Below are 19608 nucleotides of genomic sequence, written 5' to 3'. Positions count from 1 at the left end.
TGAGACTGTTGAGGGGAGAGGGAGAGAGAGAGAGAGCTCCCTTTTTCTCACTCACTAGTCACTATCACTTTTCTTTTCTAATTTTTTCTTCTTCTACTGCTTGTTTGTCTTGACTCTCCTTCTCCCTCTCCTCCAAGGCTCCTCCAAAAAGCAAACAAGAAGACCCTTACAGAGAGAGAAAGAGAGAGAGAGAGATGATGCCTCCATTTGAGAGGCAGAGATTAAGAACCCATAAAGGGTAACAAAACAGAGAAATGAGAGACTCATTGAGAGATGAAGAAGACCCAGAACTACACCACCAAATACCCTTATCTACAGTGGGCCCCACCACCCAAAGAAAAACCGATACTACTACCAAGCTCCTCCCAAACGGAGATCTCTACACCGGAACCTTCACCGGAACCCTACCGCACGGCACCGGAAAATACCTCTGGAAAGATGGATGCATGTATGAAGGCTCATGGCGGCGCGGCAAAGCCTCCGGAAAAGGAAAATTCTCATGGCCCTCCGGCGCAATTTACGAAGGCGAATTCAAGGCCGGAAAAATGGAGGGTTCCGGCACGTTTACCGGTCCGGCCGGTGACACATATTCCGGCGACTGGATCGCGAATCGGAAACATGGGTTTGGGAGAAAGAGTTATGTGAATGGGGATTTTTATGAAGGGTTTTGGAAGAGGGATTTACAAGAAGGGAAAGGAAGGTATGTTTGGAAGAATGGGAATGAGTATCTTGGGGAATGGAAAAATGGGGTTATTTCTGGAAGAGGGGTTTTGATTTGGGGGAATGGGAATCGGTATGAAGGGGAATGGGAGAATGGGGTTTTGAAAGGGAATGGGGTTTTTATGTGTCCAGATGGGAGTTTTTATGCTGGAATTTGGAGTCAAGACCTTGATTTTTATCTTAATGGGATGTTTTATTCAGGCAAGGAGATGGGTCTGATTAGAAACCCTAACCCTAGTTGCCCAAACCTTAACCCTAACCCTAACCCTAATTGTCTTAATTTTTATCTCAATGGGATGTTTTATCCCAGCAAGGAGATGGATCTGATGAGAAACCCTAACCCTAATCCTAATTCCCCTAATTTTTATTTAAATGGGATGTTTTATTCAGGTAAGGAGATGGATCAGATGAGAAACCCTAACCCTAATTGTTCGCCTTTGAGGAAGCGGTCTTCTGTGGACAGGGTTTTTCCACGGATTTGCATTTGGGAATTGGATGGGGAGAAGGGTGATATTACTTGTGATATTATTGACAATGTTGAGGCGTCTATGTTTTACTGTAATGGGACGGCGTTGGATCGGGGTTTAGGTTTAGCTCAGTTGCGGCGGAGCCCTTGTCGTTTCAATGGTGAGGTTAAGAAGCCCGGGAAGACGATATCGAAAGGGCATAAGAACTATGATTTGATGCTTAATCTGCAACTGGGTATAAGGTAATTTATTGATTTGATGTCATACATTATCCGTAAACTTGATTTTTGTAACATACATTCCCAAATCAGCATAAACACTACAAGAAGAATCAAAATCAGAATTTTTTTAAAAGAAATTCTACGCTAGAACTATGATTTGATTCTTAATGTGCAATTGTAATTTGTTGATCAATTTGTGTAGCTTGTGATTTCCTTTACTGCCATTGTTTTTGTTATGAACCCAATTCGGTTTGCAACGAGATTGATCTTCTTAGAGCGAAGATCAGCCTCTTGACCCACTTCAAGGGAAGGGTCGGTCCTCCTTTGTGTGCAAAACCATAGTTTTCAGGATAAATTTGTTCTTAAGGTTAAAAAAAAGCTACTTACATGTTATTTATAGAAAACCCACTTGACCACTTCCTCTAAATCTCTTACACAAGCCAATGTAGATCATCCTTATCTCTCAGACTCCTATCTATACCAAACAACTAGAGAGAAAATCCCACAAAGTATAAAAATATGAACTAATTTATTCTACCCTAAGTGGTACCCATCTAGGCAGGTAACATTTTTGTGGTGATTTCATAGTTGGGTTGATTGGTTTTGTAGGTATGCGGTTGGGAAATCTGTTTCAGTTGCTATGAGGGATCTTAGGCCGGCCGATTTTGATCCTAGGGAGAAGTTCTGGACGAGGTTCCCTTCCGAAGGATCCAAGGTCACTCCCCCGCATCAGTCCGTGGAGTTCAGATGGAAGGATTATTGTCCCATGGTTTTCAGGTATACATTCTGTAAATGGTTTGTCCAGACTTCAATTCACATAGTTTTGATTCTGTTGGGTCATGTATTTGGGTTCATTACTCTGTTTTTCAAAGGTGTTATGAACTTGAATTTCTTTATTGTGTCGTTATTTCATATATCATGCTTATAATGACTTTTGGTGTCTATTCAGACATCTGAGAAAATTGTTTGCGATAGATCCAGCGGATTACATGTTAGCCATTTGTGGAAATGATGCATTGCGAGAGCTATCTTCCCCAGGGAAGAGTGGCAGTTTCTTTTACCTGACTCAGGACGATCGGTTCATGATCAAGACTGTGAAGAAATCCGAAGTAAAGGTTAGCCAGCTCACTTCTGTAACAATTTCCTTCTATAATCCAATGTTAATTAATTTCTGCGTACTGAATACCCGTCTGTCGAATTCTTTAGCATGCCATTCTGTATCACTCTGAAATCCCTGAATAATGCAAACTCAATAGTATTTTCTTATTAATTGTTTCGGAAACGGAAATTCTATCTCTTCTACTTTTAACACCTTTCGGTTTTGCATTGTGATTTATTCGATATACTTTGATACTGTTTATCTGAAGTTCACAAGCCAAGTTTGAATTCAAGCACACATATTCATCTGATTTATAATTCATGTGCAGGTACTCCTTAGGATGCTCCCCAGTTACTACGAACATGTTTATCGGTATGAGAACTCACTGGTCACTAAGTTCTTTGGTGTGCATTGTGTTAAACCAGTGGGAGGTCAGAAGGTATGCCCATACACTTTGTTGTGGATATTGAAATCTTGATTGCTTTTGTTCTATAGATTTTGCGATAATGTTGTTTATGCATCAAATTGATCATTTGTCGTACTTTTATGGTTAAAATCAGGTACGCTTCATTGTAATGGGCAATTTGTTCTGCTCAGAGTATTGTATTCATAAACGATTTGACCTAAAAGGATCCTCTCATGGCCGTTCGGCAGACAAGGCTGACGGTGACATTGATGAGACTACCACCCTTAAGGATCTAGACCTCAATTACGTGTTTCGGTTGCAACGGTCTTGGTACCGAGAACTTATCAGGTATTTTGGTCTTTGTGGGAACAACTTAATTTATCTGCATAAAAGATAGAGTGATAGACCATATCTGGTTTTTCTTTCTGGTCTAGAATTCACTTACATATCTGTTTGTGTGATATATTCAGACAAATTGACCGAGACTGCGAGTTCTTGGAAACAGAGAGGATTATGGATTACAGTCTCTTGGTGGGTCTTCACTTCTGTGGTGACCTATCGGCCGGTAAGATAGGACTGTCACCATTTTTTGCACCTTCCAATAAGTTTGTTTCTTCTTTCCTTTGTTTTACTGGATTTTCTGCAACAGACTGACTTTATAAACTTTAAAGAATCAATGAACTGAATTTATATGACCATTGCAGAACCTGCGATAACCATACAAAGCTAAAGCAGTAGGCCTTTGGTGTTTTTCAGGTGAAAGGAAATCATTCAAGGGTGAAAGAGGTGTATCCGAGTGTCAGTTCTTTAAAGCAGAGGCCTGGGACATGAATCATATTCCATCTACACGGTAAGATATTCAATTTTAGTTTATTCCATCTTGTGTGTTTCATTTTCTAACCAAGCATGAATCCAAGTACCAGCTTCTCAAGATTAAAATAGAAAACAATTGTTTCTTAAAAACTGTTGTCGAAAAATCCGACCGGCAAAAAATGTATCTGATCAGGCACAAAGTAATTGATAGGAACAAACCACAAGATACACCCACCGAGATTTTATGTTGTTCGGCCATGATGCCTACGTCCACAAGCGAGACCACGATCTTCCACTATGAGAAATAAATAAAATGGTGACAACAGGATTAACCTGTAGCTCACAAGACATAATCCTTTTACTTTTTCTTCTCAACCAACACCATACACAAAACAAAGAGAAAAGATCCCCTCTCAATTTCTCACCAAAAGAAAAATCCCCGAGAAGAAATCTCTCTCTCTCTCTCTATGTGTGTGTGTGTCTGTAGAGAGAGAGTTTCTCCAAGGCCAAGACCTAGTTTTAGTCTAACTAGGAGACCCATATATGAACTCCCATCTTCCACTCTTAATCCAACAAAGAACTATGCTACATAATAATCATAGTTACACTAGATAACTAGTACAAGGAGAAACTCGCATAGAGTGGTAAACAAGACAAAAACCCAACTGTTTCTCCTCCATTTAATTTCAAGTATCTCTGTTGATGTGGTTTCTGTCACTAGGTAATGATGTCAATATGTTGTGGCAGTTGTTTATTTTATCCTCTTTTTTTGGCTTGGGCAGATGTAATATATCGTGGTCTCATATTCTTTCTCAACTGGATAGAAACAACCTCTCTTCAGATAACCCATGTCTTGATTTTCTCACTTCTTGACTGTTCAAAATAATTCTGATTGTATTGAGAGAGCATAATTTTCTCATAGTCAGATTTTAGATGTGGGTTTGGCTTCTAATTATCACTGCCCACAATAAAATTCACCTGCTGGCAGTGGAGTGTTACTCTGGTAAATAGATGGAGTTCTACGTCATGAGTAGGTTCTAAGTTCTAACATTTGATTCCATGCTGCCTGTATTATTGGAATGCCAGAAAACAAAGAATCAAACGTCGCTCTTTCAAATCAGGCAGCATGTATGAAATATTTGCTGTTGATTGATGATTATTTATGATTTTACGACAAGTATATAAAATTCTTGGATGCTTCAGTCAAAGTTCAATAATTTGTTTTTGGCGACGGCAAGATTGATTGCCTGCAACAATTGCGTTTGGTGTGAACATCATGTTTGAATTATTGTAGTTGATTGATGATTGTTTATACTTCGACACCCCCTGAACGTTGGGCCCCTCTTGTTTTTGGGGGTTAGCCCGTGAATTTTTAATATTTATTGGGTTTTGAACCCAAGACCACCTCTGAGGCAATAGCTCTGATACCATGGAAACAACCAATTACTTCATAAGATTAAGCTTTTAGAGTTGGTGTTATTTAATCATCTATACTTCGACAGAATATAAAATAATTTGTTGTTACTTTCAATCAAAGCTTTTTTTTTTTTGTTCCTAGTTCGATCTTGTCCGGAGCCGATTGCATTTCTTGTGTTTTTTTTTATTTTTGGACGTGTTCTAATATTCCAAAGCGCGTTTTGAACAGGAAACCATCGATAAGATTGGGTGCAAACATGCCTGGATGGGCAGAGGAGGTGGCAAGGAGGAGTGATTTTGATCAATATCAGTCTAGCAACGGATGGGATTCAACACCTGCCCGCAGAGGTGAAATCTATGAAGTGATCCTCTACTTTGGGATCATAGACATCCTTCAAGACTACGATATTAGCAAGAAGCTGGAACATGCCTACAAGTCTTTCCAGGTTGATCCTGCCTCTATTTCGGCCGTCGACCCCAAACTATACTCCAAGAGGTTCCGAGATTTCATTCACAACATCTTTGTGGAAGACAATTGATGCCCATTCTAAAATGAAGAAAAAGATCATTGTTAGGCCACCTGCAGATCATAGTGAGAGAAGCCGCTGAAAAGGAAAAGTAGGGAAATTTTCACACAATGGCGCGGGTTGGTCTTGGATCGAATGTGGATCAAATGTTGGTTCTTATGCGGAAATTCGAATTGGGGCCGCTGAGGTGGAGAATGGGAAGATGGGCAGGTGATGTTTGAGCTGAATTTTGGAGCTCAGCTAGCCCAAAATACACCGGGACCCACATTGTTTGGGTGATCCAAACCATTCATTTGTCGGGCCCTGAGATAGATAGGGGCGCCCACAAACCGGAGGGTTAAGATCATCCTATGAAGAAGATTTTCTGGGCATCCCTATCTATCTCATGGTCCAACAAATGAATGGTTTGGATCACCCAAACAATGTGGGTCCCACTGTACGTGCATGCACAGCCATCCACCATATAAAATCTTGAATATTTTAATGGGGGTTGGGAAATTGGATTATGATTTTTTTTTTCTTTTTGGGTAATTCAAGAAAATTTGAGAGAGAGAGAGAGAGTTTTACTTCAGAAAGATTTAGAGTTGGGGGTGAAGGGTGGATTGGGAATAAGAATTGTACAGTTAAAATGCTGAAAGACAGGCAGTGAATTTGAAAAAAGAGGTGGTGTGTTTTAGTTTTCTCGTTTTGTCTTTTTTATGTACGTCCAAGAAAAAAACTGGAAAACTCTCTTTTGCAGAAGTTTATTCTAGATATTATCGACCAAAAGGGTTGATGATGCATGAAAAGAAGAGAAAAGCAAACAGAGAAAGAAGAGATGCCTGTTTTTGTGGTGGAATGGGGTTTGTTTCCTTCTTTTCAAATGACTTGTTATTTTCTCATTGGATAAATTAACTACGAGGGTAGTTTAGTCATTTGAGGGGAACAAAGGGACAGTTATTGGGTTTCGTGTGTGAGCGGTCAAAGTCTGCCTACCTGCACTCTGCAACTTTGTGTCTCCTTTTTTTTTGGTGTGTAAATCTCATCAGCGTATTACCAATTTACCATTTACCCCTCGAACTTTAAATGTATTCTTAAAAAGCCGCCTGTAATTTTCAAATTTTTAAATAACCATCTACTCTTAGTCTGTCAGTCTATATGTCAAAAAAACCGCTTGCCATTAAGTAGGGCCCGTTTGGATACCTCATGCATTTGTATTTTGATTTGGATTTGAGTTTTGGGTACAAAACACATCAATCATCTTCATGATTATGTTTTAAGAGAGAGAGAGAGGGAGGGAGGAATGCCTCGCTGCTGCCGGAGCAACGTCGAGGAGCGGCGATGGTGACGGAAGTGGCCACAAATGTTGATTTCCAAATAATGTCTCGTAGAAAAGATTTGAAAATTGGAATTTTTTTCACTGTTGTAACTGATTTGGAAATTCTAAGGATCTGATCAAGTTCAAAATATCAACTAAATCCAAAATTTCCAAATCTAAATCTTGCTGGAATCCAAATGTGGTCTAAGGGCCCGTTTGGATACCTCCCATTTTGTATTTGGATTTGGAATTGAGTTTTGAATACAAAATGAATAGATCCGGCAGCTCATGGAGAGGGAGAGAGAGAGAGGGAATGTGGTACTTCCTAGTGGAGGGGAGAGGTTGAGGAGCAAAGAGGGTGAAGGAAACTGCCAGATCTGTGGTTTTCCAATTTCTTTTTTCCACAGCATATTTATAAATCTGATTTTTTTCACTGTCAGCTGCTGAATTAAAAATCCAAGAATTTGATCGGATCCAAATTACAATGCAAAAAGGGTTGCAAATGTGAGAAATCCAAATCCAAATCTTCTCGGCATCCAAACGGGCCCTAAGTGAATTTTTTTGCACGTTTGGCTGCCCTGAATTTCTTTTCCTGACAAATCAAAATCTCCAAGTGGAGATGAGAGTGAAATCACTACAAATCAAGAAACAAAATCCAGGCGACTGGTGTCTCTGGCGGTCATACCTATTTTGACTAGAGTTTCTTGGTTCATGATTTTTAGCCACATCAACACTAGGTTCCAGGATCTTCTTTCTGAAATTTTAGCATCTCACCCTCATCTCTACTTCGAGATTTCGATTTATTTGGAAATTCATAGCAGCCAAACATGCCCTTTACTAACGCCAAATGACTTGACGGTGCCCGGTCGGGCACCGTATGATTTCTCTAAAATCAGTTACTTACTTCCTAAGATGAGAAAAATGGTTATAGTCATTTGCGAGTATTTATCCTAGCCCTCCGATCTATAGAGGTTTCCATAATATGAAGTTCCTCTATAGATTGGAGGGTTGGGATCATCCTGTAGAAATAATTTTTTGTGCGCAACCTATTTACATTGTGGCCCATCATATGGACAGTTTGGATCATCCTATAATGTGGGCCTGTACAGTACATTTTGAAAAATACGGGACTATAAGGGCCTACAACACCATATAGTCAATGTTAAGGTAATTATTTGATTAATATGCTGAAAACTAAGCTACTAGTATTTAAGTTTTTAGATTCCTCAATTGTAGCAATTTGAAACCTATATTCGAAACTGGGGGCTCATCAAATTTACAAATTAGAGTTCCTAAACCTTTTTAAACAACTTTTTTATTTTTCAGATCTTCACCGAAAGACAGAACTTGATTTACATTGGTGGTAATTCTTGGAAAAATTCTGAATGGATTTAGATGTTTTCATCAATAATGTCTCGAATATCATGTTGCGGAAATTCAATGTTAAGGTAATTACTTGGTTAGATCCTTAGAATTCATTCTTAAGAAAATCGCATGCCTCCTTCGATGACATGACTCCCATTATTCTTGGGAATATAGTCTCATCTAATGCTTGTTGAATGTAGTATATGGCCTTTTCATCTTTTTTCCTTTTTTTTTTCTTTTGTCTTTGTACATTGGTCTACATTGATTCTTCTCGACAATTGTTGCTTGATCTATACTCCCCGCTAGGTATGCTCGACGTTTCTCAAACCTAAACTCCTCCGAAAGTCGAATTAGTGGCTTCTAATCCACGCTATGATGGAGGAAGAAGAAGAGAGCTTTGGGTTCCAAACCCAACTTGAAATCCTTAGCCTTCTAGTTCTTCCAAAGAACTAGAACTTCAACTTGAACTAGAACTAGACCTAGAAATGATCTAGAACTAGAAGTAGAACTAGGAGAGAGAGAGAGAGAGAGAGAGAGAGAGGTGGACCAATTTCTCTAGGGAAGATACCGTGTGGGCTGGGATGATAAATTCGTCCACCCCCTATACCCTTTATATAGAGCTCTCAAGGGACTTAGTTTTCCTCTAGGAATCACTCTTGATTTGAAAACTTACTTTGAGAAGAATTCAATTAGGGATAAAAACATTTTTGGGCGAGTGTAAAAGTGTGTAGAACTTTTAAAAGGTTTCCAAATCAAATTTAAACTCACTTTTCCTTTAGAAGTTCCACCAATAGAAAATCTCCAAATTGTAGTTAATAGGTATTCACATAATTCCCAATCACATAATTCCCAATCAATAGGATTTATGTATTTAATTAACAACATACAAAAAATCACTTAAATTCCAACTAATTGGATTTAAGTATTTAATGTTCCCATATATGGTGTTTATCTTCTTAAATATGGTGTTTATCTTCTTCTAATTAAGATGTATTGTAAGCCCAAGGGTTCTATACATTCACCTTTACCTTGTTGTTTTGATACTAGCAAATTTAAATTGATTAGTCTTTATGGACTAATGTGCTGTCTTTGAGTTTTGTAGCTTAAACAGGAACTTGACATGTCATATAGCCATTACACAACTCAGCCCACTCCCCTTCACAGTTTGGGGGATGGACATCTTGGGCCCCTTTCCACCGGCCTCCGGAAGGCGCGCGTTCGTAGTAGTCGCCATTGATTATTTCACCAAGTGGGTGGAGGCTGAACCTCTGGCCCAGATCACAGAGCAAAACGTGCAGAACTTCTTTTGGAAGTTGGTTGTTTGCAGGTTCGGGATCCCCCGCGTCTTAATAACAGACAACGGGCGACAATTCGACTGTCGGAACTTCCAAAAATTATGCTCTGACTTGAAGATTGAACAGAGGTTTACTTCAGTGGCGCACCCTCAGACGAATGGGCAGACAGAAGTGACAAACAGAATCCTACTGCAGGGGATAAAGAAGAGGCTGGACGAAAAAGCTGGCCGGTGGGCAAATGAGCTTTATTATGTCTTGTGGGCGTATCGCACCACCCCGCGCACACCAACGGGGGAGTCACCATTCAACTTGTCCTTTGGGACGGAGGCCGTAATACCCGTCGATGTGGGCGTCCCTTCTCCCAGAATTACCAACTTCAGCGAGCAGCTCAATGAAGATGGGCTCCGTGCAAATCTCGACTTACTGGAAGAAGCTCGGGAAGAGTCCCGAATCAGGGTCGCCGCCTACAAGCAGAAGGTGTCTAACTATCACGACTTGAAGGTACGCCCCAGAGAATTCTGAGTAGGGGATCTAGTCTTGAGAAAAGCTGCTGTCTCCCAACCGAGGAAGGTCGAAAAACTCTCCCCGACCTGTGAGGGGCCGTACCGAGTGAAAGAGATTATCCGCCCTGGGAGTTATAAGCTGGAGACGCTGGAGGAGCACCTATTACCCCATGCCTGGAATTCAAAGAACCTCCGCAATTACTACCAGTAGTAGGCTCCCCGGCGTGAAAATGACTTTGTAAATATATACTGAATGAGAATGAAAGAAGTTCTTTTTGCAAATCTCTTCGTACTCCTTGGAAACCCAGTTCACTAAAACTAGGGTACTCGCTGCTTGGTTCGCCACGGCTCGTCTCCTCAAAGACCGGGAATGCACTCCTGGTCTGGAACAAGCCCAGACGCAAAAAACCAACATCACTTGGAAACCCAGTTCACTAAAACTAGGATACTCGCCGCCTGGAAACCCAGTTCACTAAAACTAGGGTACTCGCTGCTTGGTTCGCCACGGCTCGTCTCCGCAAAGACCGGGAGCGCACTCCTGGTCCAGAACAAGCCCGGACACAAAAATCAACATCATTTGGAAACCCAGTTCACTAAAACTAGGGTACTCGCCGCCTGAAAACCCAGTTCACTAAAACTAGGGTATTCGCTGCCTAGAAGCCCAGTTCACTAAAACTAGGGTATATGCTGGTTAGTTCACCACGGTCTACCCCCGCAAGGACCAGGTTCAACCAAAGCTCGAAACGCCTGTCTGGAATATTATCGACACGGTATAGAATCAAACAGTATAAGCCAGAAACGGACAAGTGGAGAAGGAGCGGGCAACCAAATTTAATTTCCATTCATGAAGTAAGGCCTCAAAAGGCTGTTACAAAAGTTGGGCCTCCAAAGGACCATTACAAAAAAAATCAATCAAAATCAAAAAGAGAAGGAAGAAGGGAAGCTCAAGGCACCCCATGGCTACCAACCCGTGATGGGTCCGCCTCCAGGACTGCTGCGGCAGCAGTGGTGCCCGGCTCATCGTTGTCAAGCGCCGGTGGGTCAGGGAGAACCAATCTCGTCAAGGTCACGCCAGGGTTGGATTCCTTAACCTGCTCGAGGCAGTCAAATAATCCAATCTTGTAGGACTCACTGGACAAAATGAAGAGTTCATCCTCCTTTTTCTGAACTGCCTCTATCTGTCTCTCCCGGGCTCTCTCCATCTGGGCGTTGAGGGCCTCAGCTGCTTTCTGCTTCTGCGCGGCCAAGTCTTCTTTAAGCCGCTTGTTCTCCGCTGTCCCCTCCCCGACTAACCTTTGAAGCTCTTCTGCCTCCTTCATCAGTTGTCCGCTCTCTTCCTCGGACTTTGTTATTGCCTCAGAGAACTTCTTGCTCTTCTCTCGGAGGTCGTTGTAGTACAATGAAATCTACAGGCCAGCAAGTGTTAACACAGGAAAGCGAGGCAAAAGACAAGATAAACAAAAACTCACGGGCCATCTTACCTGATAAAGTGAAGAGAATATGGCCTCATCAGCTGCAGCTGGAGGTTCGTTGAGAACCTGGAGCTTGTCATTGCTGAGGAGAACTTTGGTGAGGAGCTCCTTAGCGACCCGGCTCTCACCGAGGCCGGTGTCACTCTTCTGAACGGTCCAGTTGGGCCGAAAAACATTGTCTTCAAACCTTGCCGGGGGTGGACGGGCTCCGGCGGATGTTCCTCCTGGCTTTGAGGTCCCCGCCCCCCGGCCATAGGCGCCGACCAGCTTCACCGTAGTCTTACTTTTGGGAGGCGGCGTCTCCTGGGTCGCAGCCGGACTCGCCATCTCGGCGGCTTTCCTTTTCTGGCCCTGCTGGGGCCGTCCAAAGGCTCCCTGCCTCACTCTCTCAACCTTTGATTGTTTCTGCATCTCTGAAAGTCAACATAGACGAACAAAACCAGTCAGAAGCAAGAAAAAGAAGAAAATTAGTTTTAAAATAGGACTAGCCACATACGTGCCGGGGTCGCCGTACTAAGGCCAAGCCCGACCAGAACCGCTTCCCCAAAGAACTCTGAGCAATGAATGAGGCCCCCTCGTTCCAACTCCTCACAGATGAGGGCGAACGTTCTCGAATCTTCGCCCTCAAGGAGCGGCTTGCGGCTCATCGCATGTGTATCTGGGGCGTCCCATTTTAGAGGAACCGGCCAAGGCTCGGTGGACTCCCTGTCCTCGACGTAGAAGAACGTGTTCTTCCATAAGTGAATAGAAGAAGGAATTCCAGTGATCATTTTCACCTCCAGGCGCTGGCTAATGTAAATCCAGCCCCCGTCCTTATGCCTCTTCAATTGCGCACAAGCACGGAATAACGACACAGACACATTTCTTTCGAGCCGGCCATGGACGAGGTACATGAACCCAGTCAGCGTCCTCCATGAGTTCGGCGCAACCTGAGCCGGAGCCAACCCATAATATCGAAGGACCGCGGTGAAGAATGGGTGCAGAGGGAACCTGAGTCTGGCCCTTAACGACTCGTCGTATATGCAGACATCAGAGCTTTCGTTGCAAGCCCTATCTCCCTCTGTCGCTACCCTCAGCCCGAACCTCGAGGGAATACAGTACCTATCCCTAATGTCCTCCATCATGGACTCATCAAGGTAATTCTCCTCGTCAAGAGCCCGTACGTTGTATTTAGGATTAGCATCTATCCGGGCCCTAGCTACGACCTCAACGGCCCAGCCAGGGAGAAATGTTGTGGACGCCTCGGCGGCGTCACTACCAACACTCGCCTCTGCTCGGAGATAACTATCCATTGGGAGCGGGGTGGTATTCAGATCCAAAATTACCTCCTCCTCTACAACCTCGTACTCACTATCTACGATCTCCACGCTGACATCAGGACTTGCCATTTTTGGCCTTGGAGTTCTGATCGGCTTATTTCGGGTCCTACTTGACGAACTAGACCCTGAGCTACTGGAAGACGACTTCACTGAACCGGACTCAGAACTAGAGCTACTAGTTGACATGAAAGCAGGAAAAGAAACGAATAAAAGGCGCGCTCAAGAAGATTACCGGTCTGAACAGAGGAGCTCCTAATCCTCAGACGATCACAACGACAACCTACGCGAGCCGAACAGGCAGAGCAAAAAGCGAAGAGGAGGGAGCGAAAGTAAAAGTGAAATGTAAAAAATGAAGGGAGAAAAACTTCTACTTATAGGCAAAAGCGAGGCGGTTTGCATTTAATGAAGGGCACACACTTCGAGGGCCCTTGAATGGTGCCACGTGTCTTTCATTAATGATGGGCACATACTTCGAGGCAAGGGCGTAAGCAGAACGCACGTACCTCCAAGGGGCTAAGGGCCTCCGCGAAGCGCTCGGGTGAGGGATAGCTCTTAGAGTGATTGTGCCCGTCAAGAAACTCAGTCCGGCCCAAACTGGACTGGATATAGCGCGCTGACAAAAACCAGTCCGGCCCAAGTCGGACAGGATATGACGCATCTCGCTACACGATAAAAACCAGTCCGGACCAAGCCGGACAGGATATGAGGCATCTCGCTACGCGACAAAAACCAGTCCGGCCCAAGCCGGACAGGATATGACATGTCTCGCTACGCGACAAAAACCAATCCGGACCAAGCCGGACAGGATATGACGCGTCTCGCTACGCGACAAAAACCAGTCCGGCCCAAGCCGGATAGGATATGACGCGTCTCGCTCGGACAGGATATGACGCATCTTGCTACGCGACAAAAACCAGTCCGGCCCAAGCCGGACAGGATATGACGCATCTCGCTACACGACAAAAACTAGTCCGGCCCAAGCCGGACAGGATATGACGTGTCTCGCTACACGACAAAAACCAATCCGGCCCAAGCCGGACAGACAAAATTCCGAACTGATCTCCAGGTCGGACAGACAGATTTTCCGGACTGATTTTCAGGCCGGACTGACGAAATTTCTGGACTGACAAATTTCTGGACTGATTTCGAGGCCGGACTGACAAATTTTCCGGACTGATTTCCATGCCGGACTGATTAATTTCCTGACTGATTCCCAGGCCGGACTGACAAATTTCCGAACTGATTCCCAGGTGTAGACATCCCATTTTGACCGGACCCTAAAGTGCCCGAAATTGATTAAAGTTCCCAAAACCCGAGTTTCGAAACCGAATTCAGAGTCAATTTCAAATTCTCAAAATCGATCTCAAATTTTCTAAAAATAAATAAAATCTAGTCCTGAGTGCGAAAGAGCCTGAAAAATCCAAAGTTCCCTCGTTTACATAAAAAAAAAAATATTTTTGAAAAAACCGGAAACAGGTACTGACATCCTTTTTCTTTATTCAATGTTGAAGGAGCGTGGCTTATCGAAGCGGAGATGTTCTCATGTCAGTTCCCATCTACTTTTAACCCAAAAGAGAAAGGGTGAGCTGGGGGAGTGCGTTTACCAAAAAAATGGTTGTTCTCATATCATTTTCTTAGTTAAACAAGACTAGAAGGGGGTTTATTTTGGACAAGGGATGTGTGCCAATACCAATCCCTTTGTCCTAAAAGAGAAATGATATATTTGCCCCTCCCCTCCCCTTTGCCTAGCCACCCTCCATATGATGAGAGAGTAGTGATAAATACACTAGTAGGGGCTGCCCATGGGAGAAAAGGAGGCTAAATATATCATTTTCCTTTGAATAAAACCCGTTAACTAGGGTTTCCAAAAGGGGGGTTTTCTTAATTTAGGAGGAGCCGCACAGAAAGATAGAGAGAGGGAGAGCGGGAGCTGCAAAGGGAGAGCCGAGCTCCATCTCACCCGATCCCCGCCTCCATCTTCTTCACCTCTACACCTTCCATCATCCACCTCTAACACCATACCCCTTTATCCCATCTTGATCACCAAACCCATTTCTACCATACCTTCATCTCCCCTCTTAAACCCATCTTCATTTTCTCCGGTGGCTCCAACCGGAATCTGGCCGACACCTTCAATCTTCTCCATTTACTCCGGCCAGCCCATTCCGCCGTGAGATCCGACCTTACCCCCCATCCACAACCCCCTTCTTCTTCTCTACCGGACCTTCACCACCCACACCACCATCGTATCTCTTCTGCTTCACCACCTACACCACCACATCTCAGCAACCCTCTTTTCCTAAATCCCCATCACCTCTACCCCATCAGACCATCAAAACTCCCTTGGAACTATCCAATCAAACCCCAACTCCTGCCGAAATCCGGCCATCCACCATGGAATCCGGCCATCCCGCGCAAAATCCGAGACCACCCCTTCCATCTTCATCTTCTTTGCCATAGAAACCTCATCTCCTCCGATTCAGCCACCATACCCCTTCTTCTTCCTCCGTTTAACTTCCATTTGTCATCATATCTACCTAAATCAGCCACCATCATCTCCTTTATTACTCAGCCATTTTCTCAATGGGGTTTGCTAATTTTCAGAGAGAAAATCCAAGAAGGAGGAAGAGAAATAGCAGAGGAAGGGAGGGAGAACTTGCAGAGCTTGAGCTCCACCCATCCAAGCCACCGTCGCCCCCATCTTCTCAGGCTAACCACCATTTTCGCCGACCACTTCATCTTCTTCGGCCAGCCCATTCCCGCCGGTAGATCCCATCTCCCTGATCGTGTTCCCAAGCCCAAACCCACCATGCTCGTGCATATAATTTTGGGAACGATATCAACTTTGGGGGAGGGATTTGTAGATGCCTTGGCAGCCACTCAGACGCCTGGTGAAGTTAGAATGAATTGATTCCAGGGCACGACAGATGCAGTGAGACAATTCATCTGGGTATTTGAGAGTCAGATCATATCTTACCCCCTTTGAAGAGCAGGGAAGGTGATTTAAGAGTTGGATTCAAATGATTTTGGCTCGTTGTCCGGATCACATCTGTAGCGAGAAGTGATTTTTCTACTTTGAACCCTCTTTGGATAATATTGCAGGTAATATCTCTTACATTCTTTTACTTTCCATAACTAATTTACTTTTGCTTTGAATGTCTTCTTGATTGGATGGTGTGTGACCCAGGGATTTGATTTTAACTTGGTTCTTGAATCTAACATGGGGTTTAATTTCTGTTGAAAATGGATGGTGGAGTTATGGATGCTTATTTGATGTAGGGAATCAAATGGTTACTCTACTCCATGTCTTGGGTACGAGTACCATTTGATTTCACAGGAGACCCCGTGTCGAGAGTTTGATTGTATGCATTATTTGATCTCGTTTCGTTGCCCCATGTCGAGGGTACAAACAGACGATTCATTTGATTAACAGGTGCATGTATGGGCTCGGATCATCTTTTCATCCTACTCTAACAGAATTCATTCCTAGTAGAACAGACCGATCGGGATAGTTGATCCCTCTTAGTCGAGTTGACTTCGTTTCCTATGGAACAAGTCAATCAAGGCGGCAAGCCCCTCGCCTTTTTCCTCTTCGACTCTCTTTCAGGCCTTGCCTCGGTGTTTGGGATTATTGTAAGGTTCTTGTAATCTTCTCAGATTCATGGTTTCTTAGGATTTTTAGGATCATCCCTTTCTTTTTCGATCTACCTCAGTTCTTTAGGATTACTCTTTGTGCGTTTTCAGGTTTCATTGATCATGGGATTCCATCTTCTTATAGAGTTTTTGTCGATCCCCTTTAGAAGTTTACCCTTAGGGTTAGAAGCTTTTCATCTATCGTTTGTTTAGGGTTTTCCCTCGCGGGTTAGATATCGTCTCCTTTGGAGATTGATTAGGGCTCGTTAGTTTTGTTTTCGTCTCTTCGAGATTGTTCTTTTCTTTGAGATTTTATTCTCCCCTATTTTGATTTCTTTCCCCTTAGGCTTTAGGGATCCCGTTTCCCTCTAAATTACTCTGCCGCGATATGGTGGGTATAGAGGCTCTTCTATCGGATCCCCTTTAGCCGAAAGGGTGTTAACACACTTTTAAAACACCAAAAATATAAAAAACACATCAAAAGCATTTGGAAATTTGAAAAGCCTTAAAAAATCCTGTGTGTTGAGTTTGGTAGTAGTTTAGGAGAGTTCGTTTCGAACTACGTTGGCTTGATCCTCTTCCACGAGGTACGTAGTGAAGCTTGGGATTCTTATCCCAAGTCCAGCCAAACCTTTGCAAATAAATCATTTAACCCTTTTAAAAAAAATACCAAAAATCTTTTATACCTATTTTCAAAAAGCTCTTCCTCTAGAGGTAGGAGTTTCTCCTAGATAGAGAGTTTCTTTTAGAGTTAGGGGGTTTGTCTTTGATTTGTTGTGTGCTTGTGTGTATTTGTTTTAGAGTTAGAGGTTTGTCCTAGAGTTCTAGGGGCGCCTCCGTCCGGTCAGTTGGCGATTCACATCGCTGACTGATGACTAGGTCTAGAATACGCTAGGGATCCCATTGTTTTCCTTAGGACACGCAGCCTAGTTACACATAGGTTGTAGGAACCACCTGCATTAGCTTAGGGCGAACCTGGGTTTAGTTAGGGCATATAGGGTGTCCTAAAATCCACAATCCACTGGAATTTAAATAATCGCATAAGAAGCTTCAATAACTAGTCCGGTCTTTTAGGTCGAGTCTAGGATAGAGGTCTAGATGTCTTAGACATCATAGCTTAGAATAGGTGCGAAGAACTACGTTGCCCTGATTCTCGTGGAGGCGGGGATACGTAGGCTTCTTTGGGTGAACATCAGATCATCTAAAGACTCGGGCTTAAACATTAGAGTCTTAGGATCTTTTGTTAGCACTTAGGGCTTTTGTTTGTACATCGATTTTTACATAATATCATGATAGTGTGTTCATTTCTTGGCTTACTCACATGCTTATTCTTTTATTTACCTGTATTTCTATATATTCTTTATTTTGTTTATCGTATCTTAATTCTTTTTCATGATTAATTGCTAATTTTAGATTTCTCATCTTGTGCAGACCTTATACTTTTAGCGGTAGCATGCATGTATTCTTTCACCAGAACTTAGACACCTATTAGGCATGTCATTCATAACCTAGTTATTCTTAGGTGACATTTATTTCGGTTATTTTGTGTGTGCTTATTTTCATCTCTGAGACATGCATGATTGATAGACGTTTTCTCGGAGATGTGTGTTCCCATTTCACTTGATTTTCGCCTAAAACTCTTCAAGGTTAATAATAAATGGCATAAGAGACCAAGTGTTAGCACTCGGGCGAATTGGGGGTGCTCTTCGGACCTTCTCCATTCGTCATCAGGCACGGACCTTCTGTATTTCTGGTTATCTGTTGCAAACAGAGCATTTGGTTTTTTGGTTCCATGGCGTATCCATGGATGGCGACTCTGAGTTATTTTGAGGTACATCTTGGTTTCGAGCCCTGGCTCCGGATCAGGATGTATCTCATTCGTTTTGTATCGCCACTCATGCTATGCTGTGAGAGTGGCACCTGTTTCGAGAGTTCCTTGGTAGAGCTCTCCTTCACATTGTGGAGATCTTTGAGGATTGCAGGAGGGATCTCGCGTCCCTCGCCGCACTGGTCCTCTCAGGATCGGGGTCCACACCAGGCCGGACTGACAAATTCTCGGACTGATTTTCAGGCCGGACTGGTGAAATTTCCGGACTGACTCTGCGGGCCTGGTGAACGGCTTCGCCAGACAGACTCACTCCCCCGATCAGGAATGTAACTCACCGCACTTCCCCAAATCACTACAATGACTTGGGGAACTGGGGGGCAACTGATGGGGTATAAAAAAACAGCAGCCTATTAGCTGTCGACACGTGGCCCGAGGATGGCCCACCGCAGATCCCGCGTCAGTGGGGGTAGTTTGGTAATTACCGCAGAGTAGGTGAACTCGAACCTATAGCCGGCCGACACCTGTCCTGGGATAATAACTCCCCAACTACTCCAGATTTCCCTCTATAAAAGGGCTTCCAAAGCTCATAAAAAAGGGTAATAACTTCTCACCCACCACTCTTAAACTAGCTCTGCACTCCTGCTCATACTGACTTGAGTGTCGAAGGGCCGGTCCGGAGTAACACTCCGGTTGGTCTTCTGACCTCGTTCGCTCCTTGCGCAGGATTCAGTTCATAATCTCCCTCACTTCGGCTCCTCGGGTCCTCCAGCTCAGCTTTTACGTCACTGCCGCATCTGTTACCGATTTTAAGCATAACAGTATTCTTACTCACAATCCTTTTTAAAAATTTCTAAAATGAAGCATTAGATAGAAAGATTTTATCGATTACTATAGAAAGGGGGATTATTTTTTCACCCCCACCCCCTGTAGGATTATGTGCACCCTCTTTTTAGGGTGATTTGACATCAAAAAGCTTAAAGTCTGCCACAATGCACATTTAAAAGGGGGCGCATAATCCTACAGGGTGGTGAAAAAATCTTGTCAATTTAAATTTTTTACCTGTTTATATGTTGATGTTATGTATCATCCTCAGCTCGATCAACTCTCACTTTCTATGGGTTTCTTTCCAATCTATTAACTTCTAACCCGTGCATCGCACGGTTGGTCCAACTAGTATTAATATATAGCAATATGGCTAAGATACAGCAGAGTAAAGTAGATTTAGAT

General features: G+C 43.3%; 1 protein-coding gene across 1 annotated transcript; it reads left to right on the top strand.

The window, feature by feature from the left end:
• Positions 1-6306, top strand: LOC143857760 (phosphatidylinositol 4-phosphate 5-kinase 1-like). The gene is made up of 8 exons (XM_077368226.1): positions 1-1429; positions 2018-2185; positions 2358-2523; positions 2836-2946; positions 3068-3261; positions 3384-3478; positions 3670-3763; positions 5372-6306. Exons 1-8 carry the CDS (start codon positions 255-257, stop codon positions 5679-5681), a joined length of 2313 nt encoding a protein of 770 aa, XP_077224341.1. The 5' UTR covers positions 1-254; the 3' UTR covers positions 5682-6306.
• Positions 6307-19608: the final 13302 nt, after the last annotated feature.

Source organism: Tasmannia lanceolata, unplaced genomic scaffold, assembly GCF_043159265.1.
Source record: "Tasmannia lanceolata isolate RefF3 unplaced genomic scaffold, GAP_Taslan_0.1 ptg000025l, whole genome shotgun sequence".
Lineage (NCBI taxonomy): Eukaryota > Viridiplantae > Streptophyta > Magnoliopsida > Canellales > Winteraceae > Tasmannia > Tasmannia lanceolata.
Note: the sequence above shows the minus strand (reverse complement) of the source record. Positions and strands in the feature narration are given on the sequence as shown.